Source organism: Conger conger, chromosome 1 (genome assembly GCF_963514075.1).
Source record: "Conger conger chromosome 1, fConCon1.1, whole genome shotgun sequence".
Lineage (NCBI taxonomy): Eukaryota > Metazoa > Chordata > Actinopteri > Anguilliformes > Congridae > Conger > Conger conger.
The window spans coordinates 72,499,556-72,519,481 of record NC_083760.1 but is presented as its reverse complement, the minus strand read 5'-3'; the positions used below and the strand labels follow the sequence as shown (position 1 = coordinate 72,519,481).

General features: G+C 40.3%; 1 protein-coding gene across 1 annotated transcript in view; it reads right to left on the bottom strand.

Moving 5' to 3' along the window:
- syngap1b (synaptic Ras GTPase activating protein 1b) overlaps positions 1-19,926 on the bottom strand; it is a 122,206-nt gene that overhangs the window by 92,462 nt on the left and 9,818 nt on the right. The window contains exon 2 of the mRNA XM_061253979.1: positions 6,183-6,316. Coding sequence (XP_061109963.1) covers positions 6,183-6,316 — 134 coding nt within the window. The remainder of the gene's footprint in view (positions 1-6,182; positions 6,317-19,926) is intronic.

Genomic DNA, 19,926 nt, shown 5'->3' with positions numbered 1-19,926 from the left:
GCTGTGGTAACAGGGGTAGGCAGGGTTGGGTGTTGCCCACCCTAGCCTCCATATTGCCCAGTCAAATCAGAGAATGAATATTGCAAACAGCGAGCAATATTAATTCTCTAGAAATATAGAAATATATGATTATTATTATTGTTTTATATGGCTTTTTTTTCAGGTAGCCACTTGGTAGTCAGGATGAGAGCAGGGAAGAATCCTAGCTACAAAGAAGTCAATGCCAAAGAAAGTCAAAATGCCAAAGAAGTGGAAAAGAGAAACCAGATGAATGGATGGCTTAAAAAGTAGTCTCCAACTCAACCATGTCAAAATTTTTAAATGAATGAAAAACTAATGTTAGCTGAGAATCAGTGGGAAGAATTGACAAGTGTCAGATTTGCACTTGTCTGGCATGGCTGGTCTGATGCTCTTCAAATGAGTAAATAGATAAAGTTATCTTCAAGTTGTCCGGTTTCTAATTATTAGAGTTGGGCCACCATGCATCTGCAGATTTTGCGAGTTTGAGGGGTCATGGCAGTGATGGGTGGATTTTATTGTAGCTAATGTCTTTAGGTTATTAGCTAACTAGTATGAAGCAGTTCTGCAGTTCTGTGTACTTATTACCTAGCTAGGTGGCTAGCAAACTACTATAGTCCAGTGATCAAGTTGGTAAATATGAATAGCATAAGTTAGCCTACGCATTGTATTCACAGCCTGCAAACCTAAGACTACTAATGTTACAATGTGAGCTGCGGCAGTGGCAAACCAGCTCTTTTCTGGGATTTTTGATCTGATTGTAAGCTATAGGTTAGCCTGGGCTCATTTTAATAGTTTTGTTTGAGTTGCTATCTGTTTAGCCCGATGTAAATTTGCAATAGCCTAATGTATACAACCGAACATTGTCAATTGTAACAGACTACTGTTACTAATGGTCAAATCAAAATTGATGCGTGAATTGTGTTCATTACTTTTTAAAAGGAAGCCGAATGGAGATTAAAAAATGCCCAACCTGCCAATGCATTCTAGAACTGTCCCTGCATGGATGCATTCCCCAGCGAAAAACTCACCCGCAACCTATGCTGGTTACATTAAAATCTGCAACTAAATTAAGACTGAAGAAACCACATGAGGTTAAACCACATGACTGCGTTCATGTCATGTAATTATGAAAAACAGCAGACTCTGTGGCTCTCCTGAAACAGGATTTGGAGCCCATGTTCGAAAGAAATATCTTTATATCACTGGATGATAATTTTGTTATGTAATTTCAAATCTTTTCAAATATAAAAACTATTTGAAAATATTAAGCTTCATATTGCAGGATTTACAGTATCACAATACATTTTCATTTCTCAGCTCTTACTTCTCAGCCCTCATTCTTCAATCATTCAATATTATTGGATGTTAGGGACTCAATATGCAGGTTGGTTCTTGAGATTGTTCAGTAAAAACACAATGAATATTAGAAAGATTACGCCTGCTTTTAAAGAAAGAGGAAAGAAAGTATATGACTGAACCTTCTTATAATGCCTGATTATGAATGTGAGGAAAAATCTGAACATTTACTCACAGTCATTTTTATACTGTGAAGTCCCAACTGCCAACTGCACAACTTGGACATGTTGTAAGAATTGAACATTGGCACAAATTAGGATTTTCAGAACATGGCTGTTCTGTAGTGCATTCTCACCCAAAGTAGAATGAAATCACAGAACACAGCATATGAATAACGATATTCCTGTGGTAAATGATTTGCTTGTATCACTGCACTCAAGAGAAAAAATATTCCAGCAGAAGGACCACCTGCCTCCACGGTGTTGAGTGGCCTGCAGACAGCACATATTTCCACTCTAAAATTCATTTGATTTATTGGCTTGTAGTGGTCATGACATTCTACAGCCACTTCTGACCACTATAAAATGTTTGGTGTTAAATCAACTCATACAGAGTACATATTGGACTCATTATGTACTCTTGTTAGAGTTCATTTAACACTGGACATTTTACAGCATACTGACCACTTCTATTTACATTTCAATATTTGTACAGTGAAACCTGCTGTGGCGTGACCATGCTGGTGCTCTCCCACAGGAGCTTTCTTGATGTGCATGATGATCACATTTATTTTTTATTAAAAATTATATTGTTAATCAGTGGCTACAGGTGGGCTACAGCAAAAGGTTGTCTACACATCCTGGAGAGACCGGCGACTCTGCGAGTGGTCAGAAGTCTCCCATAAATCAGCTATCTGCACTACAGACAGAAGTGAACTTTACAAAATGTGCATTGTCCTGCTGCAAATTCACAGACAATTTCAAATTAAGGAACCAAAAGCCTCCAGTCATGTTCTGTACCAAGCTGCACCACACCTGACAGAATAGGAAGACTCATTCTAACAGAAAAGCCACACATGCTCAAACAACAGCTCTTTACAACAGTGGGGCCAGAAGGGCATCTCTCAATGTACAATGCATCAAACGGGTGTCCTGAGTATCTCAGCAATGAACACCCCAAGAAAAAAGTGTTTTCAGCATGAAATTTGATGACTTTTCCTACCATTAGAAAAACATTCGACATTGCCCATTTTTATATTTTTATCAAAACCATACACCATCAAAAACTGGGTTATGAGCCTTTTTTACAACTCTGCATTCATGAAATCAGTAGTCATAATTAAAGTTAAGAGCCACACATCTATTACAGCAAAAAAAAAAAATTATGTCTGCTTTGTAGTAAAAACGATTGGTGGAGACTGAAGAAATACAGCCTCTCTGGATTTTGAAGCAGGAAAACAGTTATTCACTGATTTATTGATGAGTAACAGGTTTTTTATACAAAATATTGATTTATGGTTTAAAATTCAATGAAGAGGCTTTATCACAGGGGGTCCAGCCAAGGTGGGTCATTTTGGCCATTTGGACACAGGGTGCATACATAATGTGAAGGCAAAAATGGAATCTTATAAGCCAGTAGCTGTCATTCAGCAAAAACATTAAGCAATTTGCAAAGTTGATGGAGGCAAAAATACTGAATAGGTGTTGCTTGTACACAAAGACAGTGAAACCTGCCTTGGTGGTGACCTTTGTACAGAGGTTTTATACACTCAGTGATGATCTTATTTGGTATTTATAAGACTTCTGCTACTGTAGCCCATCCACTTCAAGATTCAATGTGTTGTGTGGTCAAAGATGCTTGTCTGCTTACCACTGTTGTAACTTGTGGTTATTTGAGTTACTGTCGCCCTCTGGTCAGCAAGAACCAGTCTGGCCATTCTCCTCCTCCTCTCATTAACAAAGCATTTTACCCACAGAACTTCCGCTCACTGGATGTTTTTGTTTTTCGGGGCCATTCTCTGTAAACCCTAGACTCTGTCCAGTAGGTTTTAATTTTAAATAATTTGGCACACCTGATTCTCATAATCATAAGCTCAACCAGCTTTTGAACGTGGTGTGCTTTGTAAGGCTTGGAGTGAAAACCTACAAGATGGTAGATCTCTAGGAACAGGGTTGGGCAGCCCTGCTCTACCTGCTCCTCAAAACCACAAATCATGCGGCTGCAACTCTGGCATGATTGTTGGTCAGATGTGGTGGATCCAGCATCTCTAAAACAGCTACACCCCTGGGGTATTTGAATACAGTTTCTAGAATTTACAGAGAATGGTGCAATAAACAAAAACATCCAGTGCGCGTCAGTTCTGTGGTCAAAATCACCTTGAGAGATCTCAGAGGAGAATAGGCAGACTTATTCTAGAAGGCCACAAACGCTCAAATAGCAGCTGTTCTCTGAGGTTATCTGTGAATGAATGATGAATAAAACGGCTGGGCCAAAACAGCAGAAGGCCACGCCAGGTTAGACCGCTGTCAGCTAAGAACAGGAAGAAGGCTACAATGGGCATGTGATCACTAAAGCTGGACTGACAACTCTACTGCAACATACAGATGGTAGCATCAGAATTGGGCATAAAAACTATGAATCCATGGATCTATCTTGCCTTGTGTGAGAGGTTTGGGCTGGTGGGGAATGTTTTCTTCGCTCATATTAGTCCCCTTCATGTAAATTGAGCATCATAGGAATGCCATGGCATGCCAAAACATAAATTCAAGGCCACTGTCTACCTTTTTAAAATATATGTTTCCAACAAGATAATGAGCCATTTCACAAAGTACATTATCCTTTCCTGTTGGAAGGAAGGTATACCGGGACGGTATACTGGGAATGATTCCTGAATATATTTCACATATCACATAATTCTGATGTAAAATTATAGAATAATTCTCTAACAAATAATTCTGTGCCACAAATACTGACTAATGATGCAATTTAATATTGTGAAATATTAGACTGCAGCACAATATAATATAACTGACAACTCATTATAACTTTTCTGTAATTTAATTAAACAATAAATGTGCTCCTCATTATTAGTCAATCTATTCTGTCAGTCTATTACATAACCAGTCAGCCCACCATTCCAGAAAAAATGTAATGGGTCATGCATGTGTAAAGTAAGAGTGCAAATGGTTTGAGTTACAGTTTATGAATTGTGACAACCATAGCTACAGACAAACTACGATGCACAGTTGACTATGTATGCAGTGATTAATGCTGTGTACCAGTATTGTTCCAACCATGTATAATATATGAATATATCCCATAAGATGTTCACCAAAACAGATTAAACAATCCAAAAGCAGCTGTAAGCATTTTCATTCATGCAGTGGGCTTGCCCCTTTCTATTTCATACATAACAGATTGCGATACAGCCACACATGAGCGTGCAATAGTGCACTGGTGCATTTAGATTGTGCCCATGATGCAGAACTCTTGTCACCTGCATTTTGAAAAGGATGTCACAAATGAACACCATTCTTTCTCCCCCTGGTGGTGATTACAATAATAACAGCCTGCTGAGTCACACAGAGGAGTGTTGCAAGAGGGCATCAAAGGGAAATGTTGCCCTTGTCATACATTAAAATCAAGATCCAAACGAAAGATAGCACTGGCAATTACTTATCTGAATCTGGATTCATATCACGTAGAATATCTACCTGTAAAGTGTAAGCCATCACAAGTCAGCCATCAGAGTACTGACTCACTCTTCCAGGGCTCAGTCTACACATATCCAATTGGACTGAAGACATTGTGATTGTGTGTGGAGTTTGCCATAAACAAATTCAAACAAATAAATATAATTTTTTCACCCTCCAACGCCTATAATTTCTTCCCCTACCCAGGAGCCAGAGCAGATAGAAGCTAAGAAGCAGGTGTTGCATGTTGTCAAACACGTTAAAGGGTTAACAAGCCTTTAGAGCACGTGCTAGATTAAATTTGGTGTTTGCAAATTAGAAATTAAATGTGTTCGGCAGTCGACTCTATGTGCCTCAGCAATGGCACATTGATGACCTGCTGCCATTACTTGCAGGCAGTCATGGAACTGGGATCTGTATGTGTGCCTCAAAAAGCAATGCATCTCATGCACGTGATTCTCTCAGGTACAAAGACATCTGGGAATACGGTTTCCTTCAAACACAAGCAGAAGCCAGGTTTGCTGGAGACAGAGCTCTCACATGCCTGAAAGGAAAAAAAGCTCACTACATACAGTAACATGAATGACACATAAATAGTTCATACTTGTCTGCAGAGAGGGAATGAGTGTCATCCAGTTATGACTGATTCAAATCTATTCAAAGTACTGGGTCAACTGAATGAGATGTGAAATGAACACTTAAATGTGAGTGAACTTATTAATCCACTTCAATGCGTAGTGTCATCAGGACCAGTGTTCTGTGAAGTCACTGGCATCATAATAACTGGTCGGCACTGTCATAGTGCGAGTCGTGATATTGCTGTTATATAACGAACCATTATTATCATACTCGATGTGGATGTTTGAATTTGAAAGATCGACATTTACTACTTATTGGAAATAATAAAAAAACATTATTTTCTACGGTGTAGTTCTTGCTTTAATGCTACTGTTTTCAGTGGAGTGCAGAGGTTGCTAGAGGACAGCAGAGAAACAGTGCCCCCTGCTGGTGAATCATTAAATATTGATTTCCAAAATACTGTACTGTATGTTGGCAATAGCAATGCCAGCATGTGTGCTCAGAGACATATTCTGCTCTGACACATAAAAGTGAGTCTTTAAAAACGCTAGTCGAGCCACAGATTCACTGTAGAATAAGGGTATTTCATATTACCTCCTCCTGGTCTAACATATAGAGTTGATTTCCGGATATCACACAAAGACGTGGGTTCCAGCCAGGACGGTCGTAGGATGGACCAAGGGGCGGGCCATGGGGGCGATAAGAGGGGGGGGCGGCACATCTCGCATCTGGGGATGAGAGGAAGGGGGAGAGTGAGCTTCCATTAGCAACACATCACAGCCGTACACTGTCCTATAGAAATGAGCTAAATTAAATGAACATACAGCATCCCTTGTATAATTTATGAAACCCATCTAAACACCAAAGCATTTCTTTAGCAAGACTTAAACGGGATGAATTTTACATTTGATTGGCAGCATATAATTGGCAGTTTGAATCATTGAATCATGAATATTGGAGACTGTCAGTAAAAGTAGGTCTTCGTCAAAAAAAAAAAAAAATTCTATTAGGAATAGATTTTATAAAATATAACAGATTGTGCATGAGAGACAGTGAGAGAAGGAGAAACAGAGAGAAAGAAAGAGAGAAACAGACAGAGAGAAAGAGAGAAGTTTATGATTAATTTCACCACAGAGACGATTAGTACTGAAGAGCAGGCATATATCCAATAGCAAATATGTACCGATCAAAGGCACCTAAATCATTCACTGTGTTGCTGACTGAAGAAATTCTGTATGCCAAAAATGCAGAGCACCTTGGAAATAATCTTACAGCACTACAGCACTACAGCCCCATGGAGAGTAGGTCTGGAGCAGGGGACTCTGGAGTTCATTGTAAATGTAAATGTGAATGTGGGCCATGAGTAAGTTTATTTCTACAAAATATTGTTTTGTTGTCTAATAAATTGTCATTTTGTACCATTTTGAAACCGGGTACTCCGGTTTCCTCCCACAGTCGAAAGACATGCAGGTTAGGCTGATTGGAGAGTCTAAATTGCTTGTGGGTATAAGTGTGTGAGTGAATGTTGTGTGCATCCTGCAATGGACTGGTGACCTGTCCAGGGTGTATTCCTGCCTTTCACGTAATGCATGCTGGGATAGGCTCCAGCCCCCCTGCGACCCTGTTCAGGATAAGCGGGTTAAGATAATGGATGGATGGATGGATGGATTTTGTACCATTGTAGGTCACAAAAGATTTTATCCAAACAGCTTCCACTTTTCAAAAGCAAACCTGGGCTGAAAAGGGAGCTTCTGTGATATTGGGAACACTGCATATTGGATATTAATCCCGGTGTCAGCATCAAAAAGGTCAAAATAAGCATGGTGAGTGGCAGGAGAAAATGATTGATACATGATTGTACATAGAAATCAAAGTTGGCCCAAACATGGCCTTTCAGTCCCTGCCCAGCCTGCCTCCAGATCGGGAGCAAACCCACCCATGACCCGCGTGCTATTCACAGAACCACAGCAGCAGATGGCCTCTTGTCAGAGGGACTCAGCTTCTTCACCAGAAGGACATGCCATCAGAAAGTCAGTTTGGAAAGTGCGAGCACTGCTGCTGGATGAGCGGAGCTTTGGACTCAATCTGTGCCAAGCTTAGTGTTATGGAAAAACCAGGACGAGATCTAAAGAGCTGAAGTGGCAGGTTGCTCCTGAGACATTATTTTCCTCCAGACCGCATAAAAGTGCGCAAATTAGCTTCTTAGGACATATTAGCTCTATCCCATCTCGCATGTGAATTTTTACACTTTCCAGCAACTGAAAATATCACTAGTCCAGAGTGCTAACCCCCCTAATTTACCTCAGTACTGTCCAAGCAAGGTATGCATTTAGCAGAGATGAATACCAGAATACAAACTCCTAACATGTACAGGTTGCATGACTTAAGCACAGACACGGTCGAGAGAATAAATAGCAATGATGGGTACTGTATGTAATGGAAAATCTCCAAAAAGAAGAGTAACAAAACCTGTGAATTTTGCATGGCTTGGCCCCACAACAGCTCAGTTCTGGCTCGGTTAGAAAAACATCAACAGATGACTGTGTTTCATCCTGTCTGCCTGACATATTGGCTCTGCCCTCACAGTGCCCCTGCACTAAGGACAACCTGCCTGACTTAACTCATCCACAGTCTTAATGCCAGGAGGGCGATTTCCTCTTTTTCATTAATTGATCATTGAGCCTTTGTGTCAAACCCCCCTTAACTGAATAAAGATGCTCTTGAAAAATAGATGAACAACTAAACAAAAAAGGTTTGGACCTCATTTCTGAACAAAAACAGTATTTGTAACCATTTTGTCATTGCAATAGCAAGCGTACAATACTATAACTACAATACTTTTGTATGTATTTTGTTAGTGCCAGCATGAAAATGATTTTACTTTCAGACACCAATAGTAGTTTATTTTTCTTTCCTTTTCTCAGAATAGCAGTATACATTCAAATGACAAATGAAGCACATTGGCATCTGACCCTAAGATGAGATCCCACGTAAATGAAGGGCTCTTTAAAGGAACTGAAAAGAGGGGGACCAACTTATTCATATTTAAAATTATACAAAATTATTATCTGATTTTCTTCAATGAATTCGATCCACACCAAAAAAAACCCCCAAAAAAAAATTAGTCATACTGAAATCCCATGTAAATCCAAAAGGGGCTAAAATGATCTGTCAGAATGAGGAAATATCTTATATCCTAGCAACAGCCCTTCAAAATGCAAACAGTCAACCAAAGCTGTAGCAATACATTATGGATATGATATTGTCACAATTGGATATTTACTTTTAAGCGATTTATATTTAAGCAATCGATTTGTGCTGAAAAGACAGCTTGCCAACAAATAATTCATCCTGAAACCTCCTGAAACATTGTGGTGACACTGACCACAATGCCACACTGAAATTCCCAACACCACAAAACACAATCAATTTGCCGTGGTAAATGTGGAGAAGATACAAGATGAGGGTGAGGGGGCGTTAGTGGGAACTGGTGAATGCTGTAGATGTTGCACTCAACACACCTACAAATCTGCTTCCTGTGAAGTTTCCTGGAATAGCCATCTCTCTCATTTAAGCCTTCTGTACAGTATGTGAGGAGTTAGGATTCCAAAATCTCACATTTGCACAGGGTCAGCTTAACTTATCATTGTCATTAGAGAGCCCGACAGGGTAATGTTGATTATTCACATCGCTGAACTCCCAACTGGGCTAAAAATAATCACGTAAATCTTGCAAAGCCCCAGGCAGGCAATGCACAAACAAGAATGGCCACAGCTACTTTAGAGGCTGAGCATACCGTCCAGATATGATACATTACTGCAATTCCCTTTAGGAAATACAATGCACTGACAGATATGGTTATTGCTGCTGAAAGACAGATTGCTACAACCTAAGAAATATATGCAGCCAAAAACAAACTAGAGGGACAAAAAAGACATGGCATCTAGCAGGATGGCATCTTGCTTTTAATATATGAAAAAAAGATCAAGATCATACATGCCAGAATGTGCCGGAATATTCTCAGTTCAAGAAATGGAGGAAGTGTGATGGTACAGACGCTGGACACATTTGTGATATTGTGCTCTGGCCTTGGCACAGCGCGAGGATAAAGTGCTGTGGAGGCATGAGGCCTACTCGGCGGGGAGAGCCGCACAGCTCTCCGGCAAAGTAACCGATGCCGCTGGAGCAGTGGTACGGCTTCTCATCTGGATTCAGGATGTGAACATTTGTCCACATGGCGTCACTCTTGCTGCACTTTTGAGATTCCGCCCCCAACTCAAAATACAGGAAACAAGGTTACTGCCCAAGAGATGTCACTTCCGAAACACCCACTCTCACTCGCTCTCGCTCTCTCTCACGCCCCCAGCTTATTGCCATGACAACCGAGAAAAGAATAGAATATAAGTGAGTGTTAAAGAGACAGATGATCAGAGAGAAACTGAGGGGGGAAAGAGAAGAGGTGATGAGATGGAGGAGAGATATGGACAGAGAGGGGCGGTGAAAGGAGCGGGGAACAGAGGGGGAGAGTGACAGAAAGACTGGAAAGCCGGAGTGAAACAGAGGTGGCAGAAGGTGAGACGCAGGAGGGGAATATAGGGGCAGAGGAGGGAAGAACAGAAGGAGAGAAGGAGAGGTGAAGAGATGAGCATGCCCGGGAGGATGAGGGGACTGGACCACAGAGAGAAAGAAATGGTGGAAAAGAGAGGAATACAGGAAAGGAGGACACTTTTTTGGAAAAAAGGAACCCACATCTTGTTCCCATAGCAACCCAGCCACCCATGAAATACTGACTAGTTCCTCCCTCTCTCCCCTCCATTCTGTTCCCTCTCTCTATATTTCCAAGTAGATGGTCATGCAGATACAGATGCATGACAGGCAGGTATACCAGTAGGATACATGAAACATTATCACAGCACGATATTGTGAAAAAGATACATGCCAAGAAACATGGGAAACAGGGCCAACAATATATGTATGAATTAGTGAGTAAAGCCGTGTAATATTTCACAGCCTAAAAGCCCAGTATATCACAGTATAATAAATTGAGAATTAACTTTCCCACAAACTCGCTGTTAGCCTCTCCTTGTCTCTCTCCATCTCATCGTTCCCCTCCCCCTCTCTTTCCCTCCCTGTCTATCCATCTGTCTCTCAGCCCCCCACACTCCTACCCTACCCCCCCTTTCTCTCTCTCTCCCTCCCTCTCTCTCCCTCTCTCTCTCTCTCACACACACACACAGACACACATAGGTCTTAAGGATGGCATATACAGTGCTCAGCACACTAAATTGGCTTTTCTTGTTAGTACTGGGAGATAAAAAGGAATGTGCCGTCTACTTCCTGCTCTCTGTCTTTCTGTCACTCAAACATTCCATTGGGCTCTACTGCTGGGCCTGCTTTGGTGATGCCGAAATACTGTACTGCTTCATATTCAATACAGTAAAATAATACAAGGCTGCAAAAGTCTCATTAACAATGTCAGCTTGTGGGTATGTCTATATCCATGGCCATGAACTGAATGTCTTGGCCAGGTAGTAACACAAAATAATATACAGTGTGTTCACCAAGGGAATGTTTTTTTTTTTTCTCAAGCAAATCTCACTGTGTTAAGGTGTTGCTTCCTTGTGTTAGCATGTCAAAAAGTAGTTGTGACTTTCTGGTAAACAATCCATGTGTTATCTGCTGTGGCACTGCATGCATGTCTGTTATGTCTTCCACTACATGCCCCAGAGAGAGAAAGAGGATTGGGTTTTGGTCCTGGGAGATGAAGAATAATTATAGTGATCTGTCCTCAATCCATAGATAGAATAAGAACTGTGTCATTATATCATTGCCTTGAGAGCACTCACATACACCTCAACTCACAATCTCCACAATGGAGAAGAGCGAGGTCAAAAGCCCCGCCCACTTTCATGGGATGACAATGTGAAGAATCATCTTATTGAGAAAAAAATGCAACCTGGAGACAGGAGGTGAAGGAGGTACAGACATCCCATGAGGATGCTTTTCAATGAAGCTCTCCATCTTGAAGCACGCTCACACAAGAAAGCTGCTGCCAGAAATGTGCTGAATGCACTAATATCTGGGGTAAAAACACAGTAGTCAGGGAGGTGAACTACAGGATCCTAATCATCCAGACGGTAAAGAAACTAAACAGAAGAAAAATATTTACTTCTTTAATGTTCACATGCACATGATCCAGATACCTTAACTGGTTAACAAGGGAGAGGGAATTATTATTATTAGCACAAAATACTGTAAGAATGACTCTAATGTATGCTTAAGGAGAAAGCAGCAACCTTTAATTTCTTTCTAGGATAAATCCTTGGGCATTCTGAAGCTGATGATTTGGTATGCCATCTCTGAAGGAGAGGATCTGACCATGCCGGGAGGGGTGCGGAAGTGAAAGAGGTATGAATCGCTCTTTACTGGCAGTTTGGTACAGCATATGCTGTATATTTTGGTTCATCAAAGCCTGCAATAACACAGGGACAGGTGCCTGATTTTTGGGTCCCAGCATTTAGAAACACCCCAGCATGCGAAAGTGCCCTTTATAACATTTACAGTCTTTGCCTGCCTGAATGCACTGCGCTATACATGCCAGTCTCTCATTGCATATGCAAAACTCTGTATAGGACACTGCAGTCCAGATGTTTCACCAATGTTGCCAGTACTTCTCTGCCAGTGACACATACTATTCCCATGGAGACAGCTGAATGTGTGGGTACTTTTCTACAGGAGTACAGAATTATACTCCCCCATCTTAGGGGAAGGTACGTTATGGACTGAACAGGATGCATGCACTTCAGAAAGCACATTAACGCTGGACTGTGACAGGGGGCAGGCCCATAAGTAAACCAGGTGCCACTGGTAATTTGGTTTTTCACAAAACATCAGTTGTCACACCTCTGACCTAAATTTGATGGGGGGCATTCTCTTTCCCTTCATAGCATGAGAAAGGCAGGCTATAGAGAAGCAGGCTGTCCAGAGAATTTTAGCCTCCTGTTTGCAGTCCATTCAAATCCTCTCACTGCTTTAAGAGTTCAGTTATCAGACATAATTATGCAAAAGAACCACATGCTCAATGCATTCCATAACTGATTACTCATAGAGGGTTATAATATATTATGGCTGTCTTGGAATATGGTTACCTACCACAGAAGTGCCGTCACTTCACTTAAAAGGTGAGGGCTACCAAGAACTGGAGATAAGGATATGATCCCAATTTTTATGTTGCATGATGTTAATAAAAAAACTTTAGCATAATAACATCGGAAAATGCCACTGCATTGATAAGAAATAATGTGGTTAGTCCAGACAGTCTCTTTGCCTCTACTGGTGTGGACACATACCAGTGTGTATTTGTTGACTTTATCCTGTAAAGCTGTAGCCAATCCACTTAAGGTTTGACAGAATGTGTGTTCAGATATGCTCTTCTGCATACCACTGTTGTAATGTGGGGTTATTTGCATTACTGTCACCTTCTTGTCAGCTTCGACCAGTCTGGCCCTTCTCCTCTAACCTTTCTCATTAACAACAGTTTTTTGCCTGCCGAACTGATGATCACTGGATGTTTTTTTGTTTTTTGCACCATTCTCTGCAAACTAGAGACTGATCCCAGACAATCAGCTATTTCTGATATACTCAAACCACCCTGTCCGGCACCAACAATCAAAGTCACATTTCTTCCCTATTCTGACATTTGGTCTGAAAAATAGCTGAACCTCTTGACCATGTCTGCATGCATTTATACATTTAGTTTCCACCACATGATATGCTGACTAAATTGCATTAACAAGCTGGTGTACACAGTGGTCACTGAGTGTATATATACATATGTCAACTTGGGGGGGTGGCACAGAACTTCAGACCAGACTACAATGGGATCCAATCGTTTGTGCAACAGTTATGATCTCCCCTTGAGCAATCCATTACATCTTAATTCCGTCTGGAGAACAACATGTAGAATGTCAAGCATGCATTCAAACCTGCCCTAGATAATGGACTCTGTTGAGCAAATTCATCATAACATCAGCTCTACCTATTGAAGTGCAAAGAGCTTAACTGGGAAAATTTGTCATGATTATGGTTTATTCCCTACAATTGCTGATAATACTGTAAGGCCCATAATTTGCACTTTTTACAAGTTTTTGGTAAAGCTGTGTGCAAAGATCTCTCGATATTTTCTTGAACATAAAATATATTTCATTTCTACTCACAAAGTAATTGTAAATGTGAAAATACTTAAAATCTACCAACTGCACTTGACCCCAAATTAAAGATGTGATATAGCTCACAGCATTTCTGCACAGTTACAGTATGGATGTAAGGACAGCCTCTTTATGTGTTTGCGCTGAAAAGCAAAAAAGTAACACCCAACCAGGCATTCTGGTCAGCAGAGGAACACCCTGACAGCTGCCATGTGGCCCTTGTGCCCCACAGCAGCACAGATACAGCATAGTGGGGTGATGCTCCGATAGAGTGCAGCACAATCTCACCTCGGGGGTTCCGCGACATGTACAAAAGCCCTAACAAAGAAGGACACATTCCCCCCCCATCGCACAGGCAACCAGGAAACAGAGTGACAAGCACAAGCAGGCCCTGCTTCTGTTTTTCATAACGTTTACAGGCATGGAATCCTAGTATAGTTAACCCTTTTTATAAAATGGCATGGTTTGAATACTCAATTTTGTTTGGCTGGGAGGGGTGTGTTATTTTTCCATAACTGCCCAGCTATGAAGTAGCACCGTCAAAAGCTTAATCACAGTTCTTGGCTTCACCTTGGGAAATTGAGTTCCTCCGTGTTGGGCATTCAAACTGCATAATGCACAGCCCCTTGATCAGTATCCCTCACAAGGTGTGAGATCACAACTATGTGATTAAATCCTTCTTATCTGACCGTTCTAAAGCTGATGCAACAAACACTACTTGTAATTGAGTTCTAGAACACTGACTGAGAATTTTGAAAAAACATTCCAAAAAAATCTTCAAAAGTATGCTAGATTGAAAGAATAATCAAATAATCTATGGAAAAGTGTTATTAGTATTATGGACATTATCAAGAAAGAGTCAGCAAATAATAGAAGTGAACAAAACACACTCATTGAGAACTTTATTAGGTATTTATTAGACTTATTTTTTGGACTTATTAGGTCTGCTGCTGTAACCCATCCAATTAGAGGTTGAACACATTGTGTGTTCAGAGATGCTCTTCCATTTATTCATTTAGTTGCTGTGGCATGATTGGCTGATTAAATATTTGCATTAACAAGCTGGTGAACAGGTCTACCTAATAAAGTGATCACTGAGAGTACACACCAATATATATACAGTGCAGTCCATAAGTGTTTAGTCAGTGGTACAATTTTTTCAAATTGTATTTGAAAATGAATAATGAATATGAGGTTAAGGTGCAATCTGTCACGTTTAATTTGAAGCTAAATGCATCCAAACCAGGTTAAGCTTATACCTGCACTAAGAAATCTTAATGATTTTCCAAACAGTTGATGAGGGTAAGTCTGTTGCTGACAGTTTTTTCTCATTTCTCAGCCTCATAATGACTTCTTTGACTGTCAATGGCACAACTCTGGTACTCATGTTGACAGGCACCAATAACAAACACCAAAAGCCTAGAATCAAGACTAGATACTGAAAGCATTCTTATACTGTAACAGCACTTATTCAGACTAATCAGAAACAGCTGAGAAGCCAACATGCCAATTACATTTGGTCCACTGGAATGGAGTGTGGAGTGTGTATAAAACCCAAAATGGATGTAAGTACCCTCAATTTAAAGGTGACAGTCTGCACTTTGACTCCATATTCATTGTTTAATTTCACATCCAACGGGCTGGAGTACCAAGCCAAAAAAACAGAAATTGTTTCATTTTGGTCCTGCAATCTTGTCAAAATCAGATGACAGGTTAGCCCAAATCCAAACTCCCCTAAAGGTTACAGAATGCATGTGCAATGGCCAGAACATTCACATGTCTAAAGTATCACTTGATGCACATATCCTTTAGTTTAGGCCTCACTGCTTGTGCACAGTAATGTTCATATTATTATGTAAACATGCCTCTGTCAACAGGAGCCTCATTGAACCTATTCTGAATATCCATTTCAACTGTCATGCCTGACTCAAAAACCTTATCAACCTACTGTATGAAACCAATGCTGTAGAGCTGAAGATATTATCTCCAAATTCTGCAAGACTTCTCATTATCACTTGGGTGAAAATGAAGCGCGATCCTTCTGCAGGAATGTGTAAGCACAGTGACAAGACTTTAATATTCAGCTTCCAACCAAAATGAGAAAATAAAAAAAGAAAAGCATCCAAAGTTCCAGATCCACTGTGAATGTGTTTGTACTGCGCCTTTCCATCCGCATTCACTCTTTTGTCATTTTGGCTTTGAGACCGCATATCATCATGGTCAATGACCCAGTGTTGCAGTTTTAAATCATGGCTTGAGGAACCAATTCAACTTTTAATACCAGTTAAATGACTTTTAACACCAGTAATGCAACATACTGGATGTGGAATTAAGAACTGGAAAGAGCTGTGATGAGTATCAATACCAAGAGTTTCTCACAAAGGAATCCAGCATGATTGGCCACCTAATTCTCAGGCTCAGACCCAAGGCCCTTCTCCATGCTGCATGTCAGCTGGTGTCACGCTATGGGACAGGCATCTTCAGACAACTGAGAGACAGGATCCAAATCCTGCAAGGCTGAGTCCGAAACACAAATCAGTTTTCTCACCACGCACTCTATAAGCTCCCAGATTCCTCCACTACTGTCTGTCAGCTGCCTCTGAGTCCTCCTTTTCTCTCCTCCTCCAACACTATTCTCCTGAGGAATTGGCATTGCGAACCATTAACCACGGGAAACAGCAACTTTGAATTAAGTGTGAATGCTTTCAAACCCACATCACGTTCACGCCCTTCCACATAACCTTTTCTGTCAGAGAATAGCTGGGCGTGAGGACAGTCAGTTTTGCGTACCTCCACATTATATCTGAAAAAGGGACTAAAATACAGTCCATTGATACAGCAGGTCATGAATATATCCTGTCAGCATGTACTGGAAGAGTAATAATAAAAAAAGTGTTGATGTATTTATGCATTAGCTCAACAAGAGGAAAGAGCTAAGGAAGACAACTCTATTATGACTCCCAACAACTGCTCTCCGAGTTCTTGTGAGGTCAGCCTACTGTACGTTTAGTGTCAGTCTCACTCTTTAGCACACTGTATCTTTAACGCAGTATGACCCTGGTATAAGGTCTTTGTATGATTACAACAGTGAACATGGTCATCAAAGGAGAAATTAAGATAATCAGTCAAAACATTTTGATTCTCTTTTCCAAACAACAGCTCCAAGTCATTTAAGAACTGCTGTAAATGAGCTGCATTGAGGTTGATGGAAGAGAAGCGTGAAGTTCTGTGTAAATGTACTTGTATAATTAAACGCATTTGGAATGAACCATGGAACACTGTCAAGCATACGTCATCCTTTCCCAGTATCCGTGAATCTGAAGGCAGCCTTCAATATTCTGACTTTGTGCAACTGCATTCACTACTCTGAACTGTTATAAACACGAAAGCAGATGACAGAGATATTAATTTATAATAGAATTGCCATTGGGCTGAAAATGGTGCATTACCCTTTTGAGTAAGTGTCCCTCACACTGGGTGTTTATCAAGGAGATGAAAATGTACACCCTGCTCAAAAAATGTAATCAACATCCTGGGAAAAGATAGTTAGATCCAGTTTGCTATATCACAAGCCCTGCTTCAGGTATGACCATAGAGACAGCATATTCTTTCCATTTTTTTTGGATCAAATACACTGCTGTGAATAATAATAATAATAATAATAATATTATCATAATCATAATCATCATCATCATCATAATCATAATATATTTTGTATGTATTATTTATTTATTTATTTATTTATCTATCTGTTATTCAAACGGACTTAGAGAACCAATAAATGTATAACTCAGGGGTAGAAAAACAACACATTTAATAACAAAGTATGAGATAATTGAGCTGAAATAGTCCTCAAATATAAAAATAAAACTGTAATTGCTTTAGAACATACATAACAACAATTATCCTTTAAAACAGCCATGAGTATCCATAGCATACTAATATGCACATAGAGCCTACATATTTCGTATGAGTACCATTATCTCATTATACAGTGGCTTCAAAAAGTACTCAAACCCCTTCACTCTTTCACCCCTTCACGAAATCTGAGAACTCAACTGCCATGAATGAACTCACCTCAGGTGACCCACAATGTTTGTGAAGCAATGAAGCAATGAATGATAAAGTCAACAAACACAGACTGGTGTGGCAATGGGGTGTGTCCACACCAGTGTTTAAAAGACCCAAGGAGAAGGTCTGAACTAACCACATTATTTGAATAGACAATGAAGTGATCTGTGTTATTACATTCTGGTTATAATGTTTTATGATTAACACAATGCCACATAAAAATCGAGACCTCCAGTTTTTATGGAATGCACTGAACATGAGGTTATTTTGTATGTTTTCACTTTGTCATTATGGGTTATTGAGTTTTATCCATTTAAAATTAAATATACAACACAACGAAGTGTGGAAAAATTAAAGGGGTCTGGATACTTTCTGAAGGCATGTACTATAGAAGAAATCAATTATGGCTTTACCATTTAAAATAATAATCAAACTGTGTAGAATAGATCTATCCATCCATCCATCCATCCATTATCTGAACCCCCTTATCCTGAACAGGGTCGCAGGGGGGCTGAAGCCTATCCCAGCATACATTGGGCGAAAGGCAGGAATACACCCTGGACAGGTCGCCAGTTCATGACAGGGCACACACACCATTGACTCACACACTCATACCTACGGGCAATTTAGACTCTCCAATCAGCCTAACATGCATGTCTTTGGACTGTGGGAGGAAACCCACGCAGACACGGGGAGAACATGCAAACTCCGCACAGAGAGGCCCGGGCCGACAGGGATTCAAACCCAGGACCTTCTTGCTTTGAGGCGGCAGTGCTACCCACTGCACCATCCGTGCCGCCTGCAATAGATCTAACCTAATCATATATTATTTGCCATGTCGGACATGTCAGATGGAACTTCTCACGAACATTGCCCATTTACAATGTAGATATTTATTTTATATTAATGTAATAATTAATGTCGGCGGCACGGATGGTGCAGTGGGTAGCACTGCCGCCTCACAGCAAGGAGGTCCTGGGTCGGCCGGGGCCTCTCTGTGTGGAGTTTGCATGTTCTCCCTGTGTCTGCGTGGGTTTCTTCTGGGTACTCCGGTTTCCTCCCACAGTCCAAAGACATGCAGGTTAGGCTGATTGGAGAGGCTAAATTGCCCGTGGGTATGATTGTGTGAGTGAATGGTGTGTGTGCCCTGCGATGGTGACCTGTCCAGGGCGTATTCCTGCCTTTCGCCCAATGCATGCTGGGATAGGCTCCAGCCCCCCTGTGGGTTAAGATAATGGATGGATGGATGGATGGATGGATGGATAATTCATGTAATTAACTTATCACATAGATCCCAGTTTTATGCATTTGCTAAATATACAATCAGCAATATCATTCTAATAAAAAGTGCTACTATAAATAAATAAAAACCCAACTAAAATAATTCAACCAACAATTATAAACATACATGATTGTGCAGATTACACCATGACAATAATGCAACTTCTTTTTGAACCAGGATCCCTTACGTTCCCATTTGTCTTGTAGAATGCACACAGTTAGACTGGCCACAATTCAGAAAAAAGGGTTCCAATCACTATTTCACTCACCATCTTTTGATTCATCTTTATACCCATGAATATAAAAAAATACAATGGGTAATCTACAAAATTCTGCTTAAAACAAGAGGACTTAATGTCAGCAAACTGTTAGCTACAGGTGCAAAGGTACCAGGTGGAAAAACAGAGCTTGGACAAGGATGAATACAGTACATCTACTTATGTACATAAATCATTACCGATCCATAAAAACAGGCACAATACAAAGTCTCCCACGATAAACCACAAGTATAACAACCTAATATGCCTTGCTTCCATACATCAGCCAAAAACAGGAAAGCAATCAAAAATATCAAGTTATTCAAATTATTAGCAATAGCAAGCAAATGTTTAAAATACTAAGACATATTGTTTACAGTAAGAATCAGTACCTCAACTGACTTATCACACACATTAAGCAGATAAAAAGATGAGTGTAAAATATTAAGACATAGGAGTAGTGTAAAATATAGTGGAGTAATAGTGGAGTAATTCTACATGGTGAAACAAAATTGGATAGAT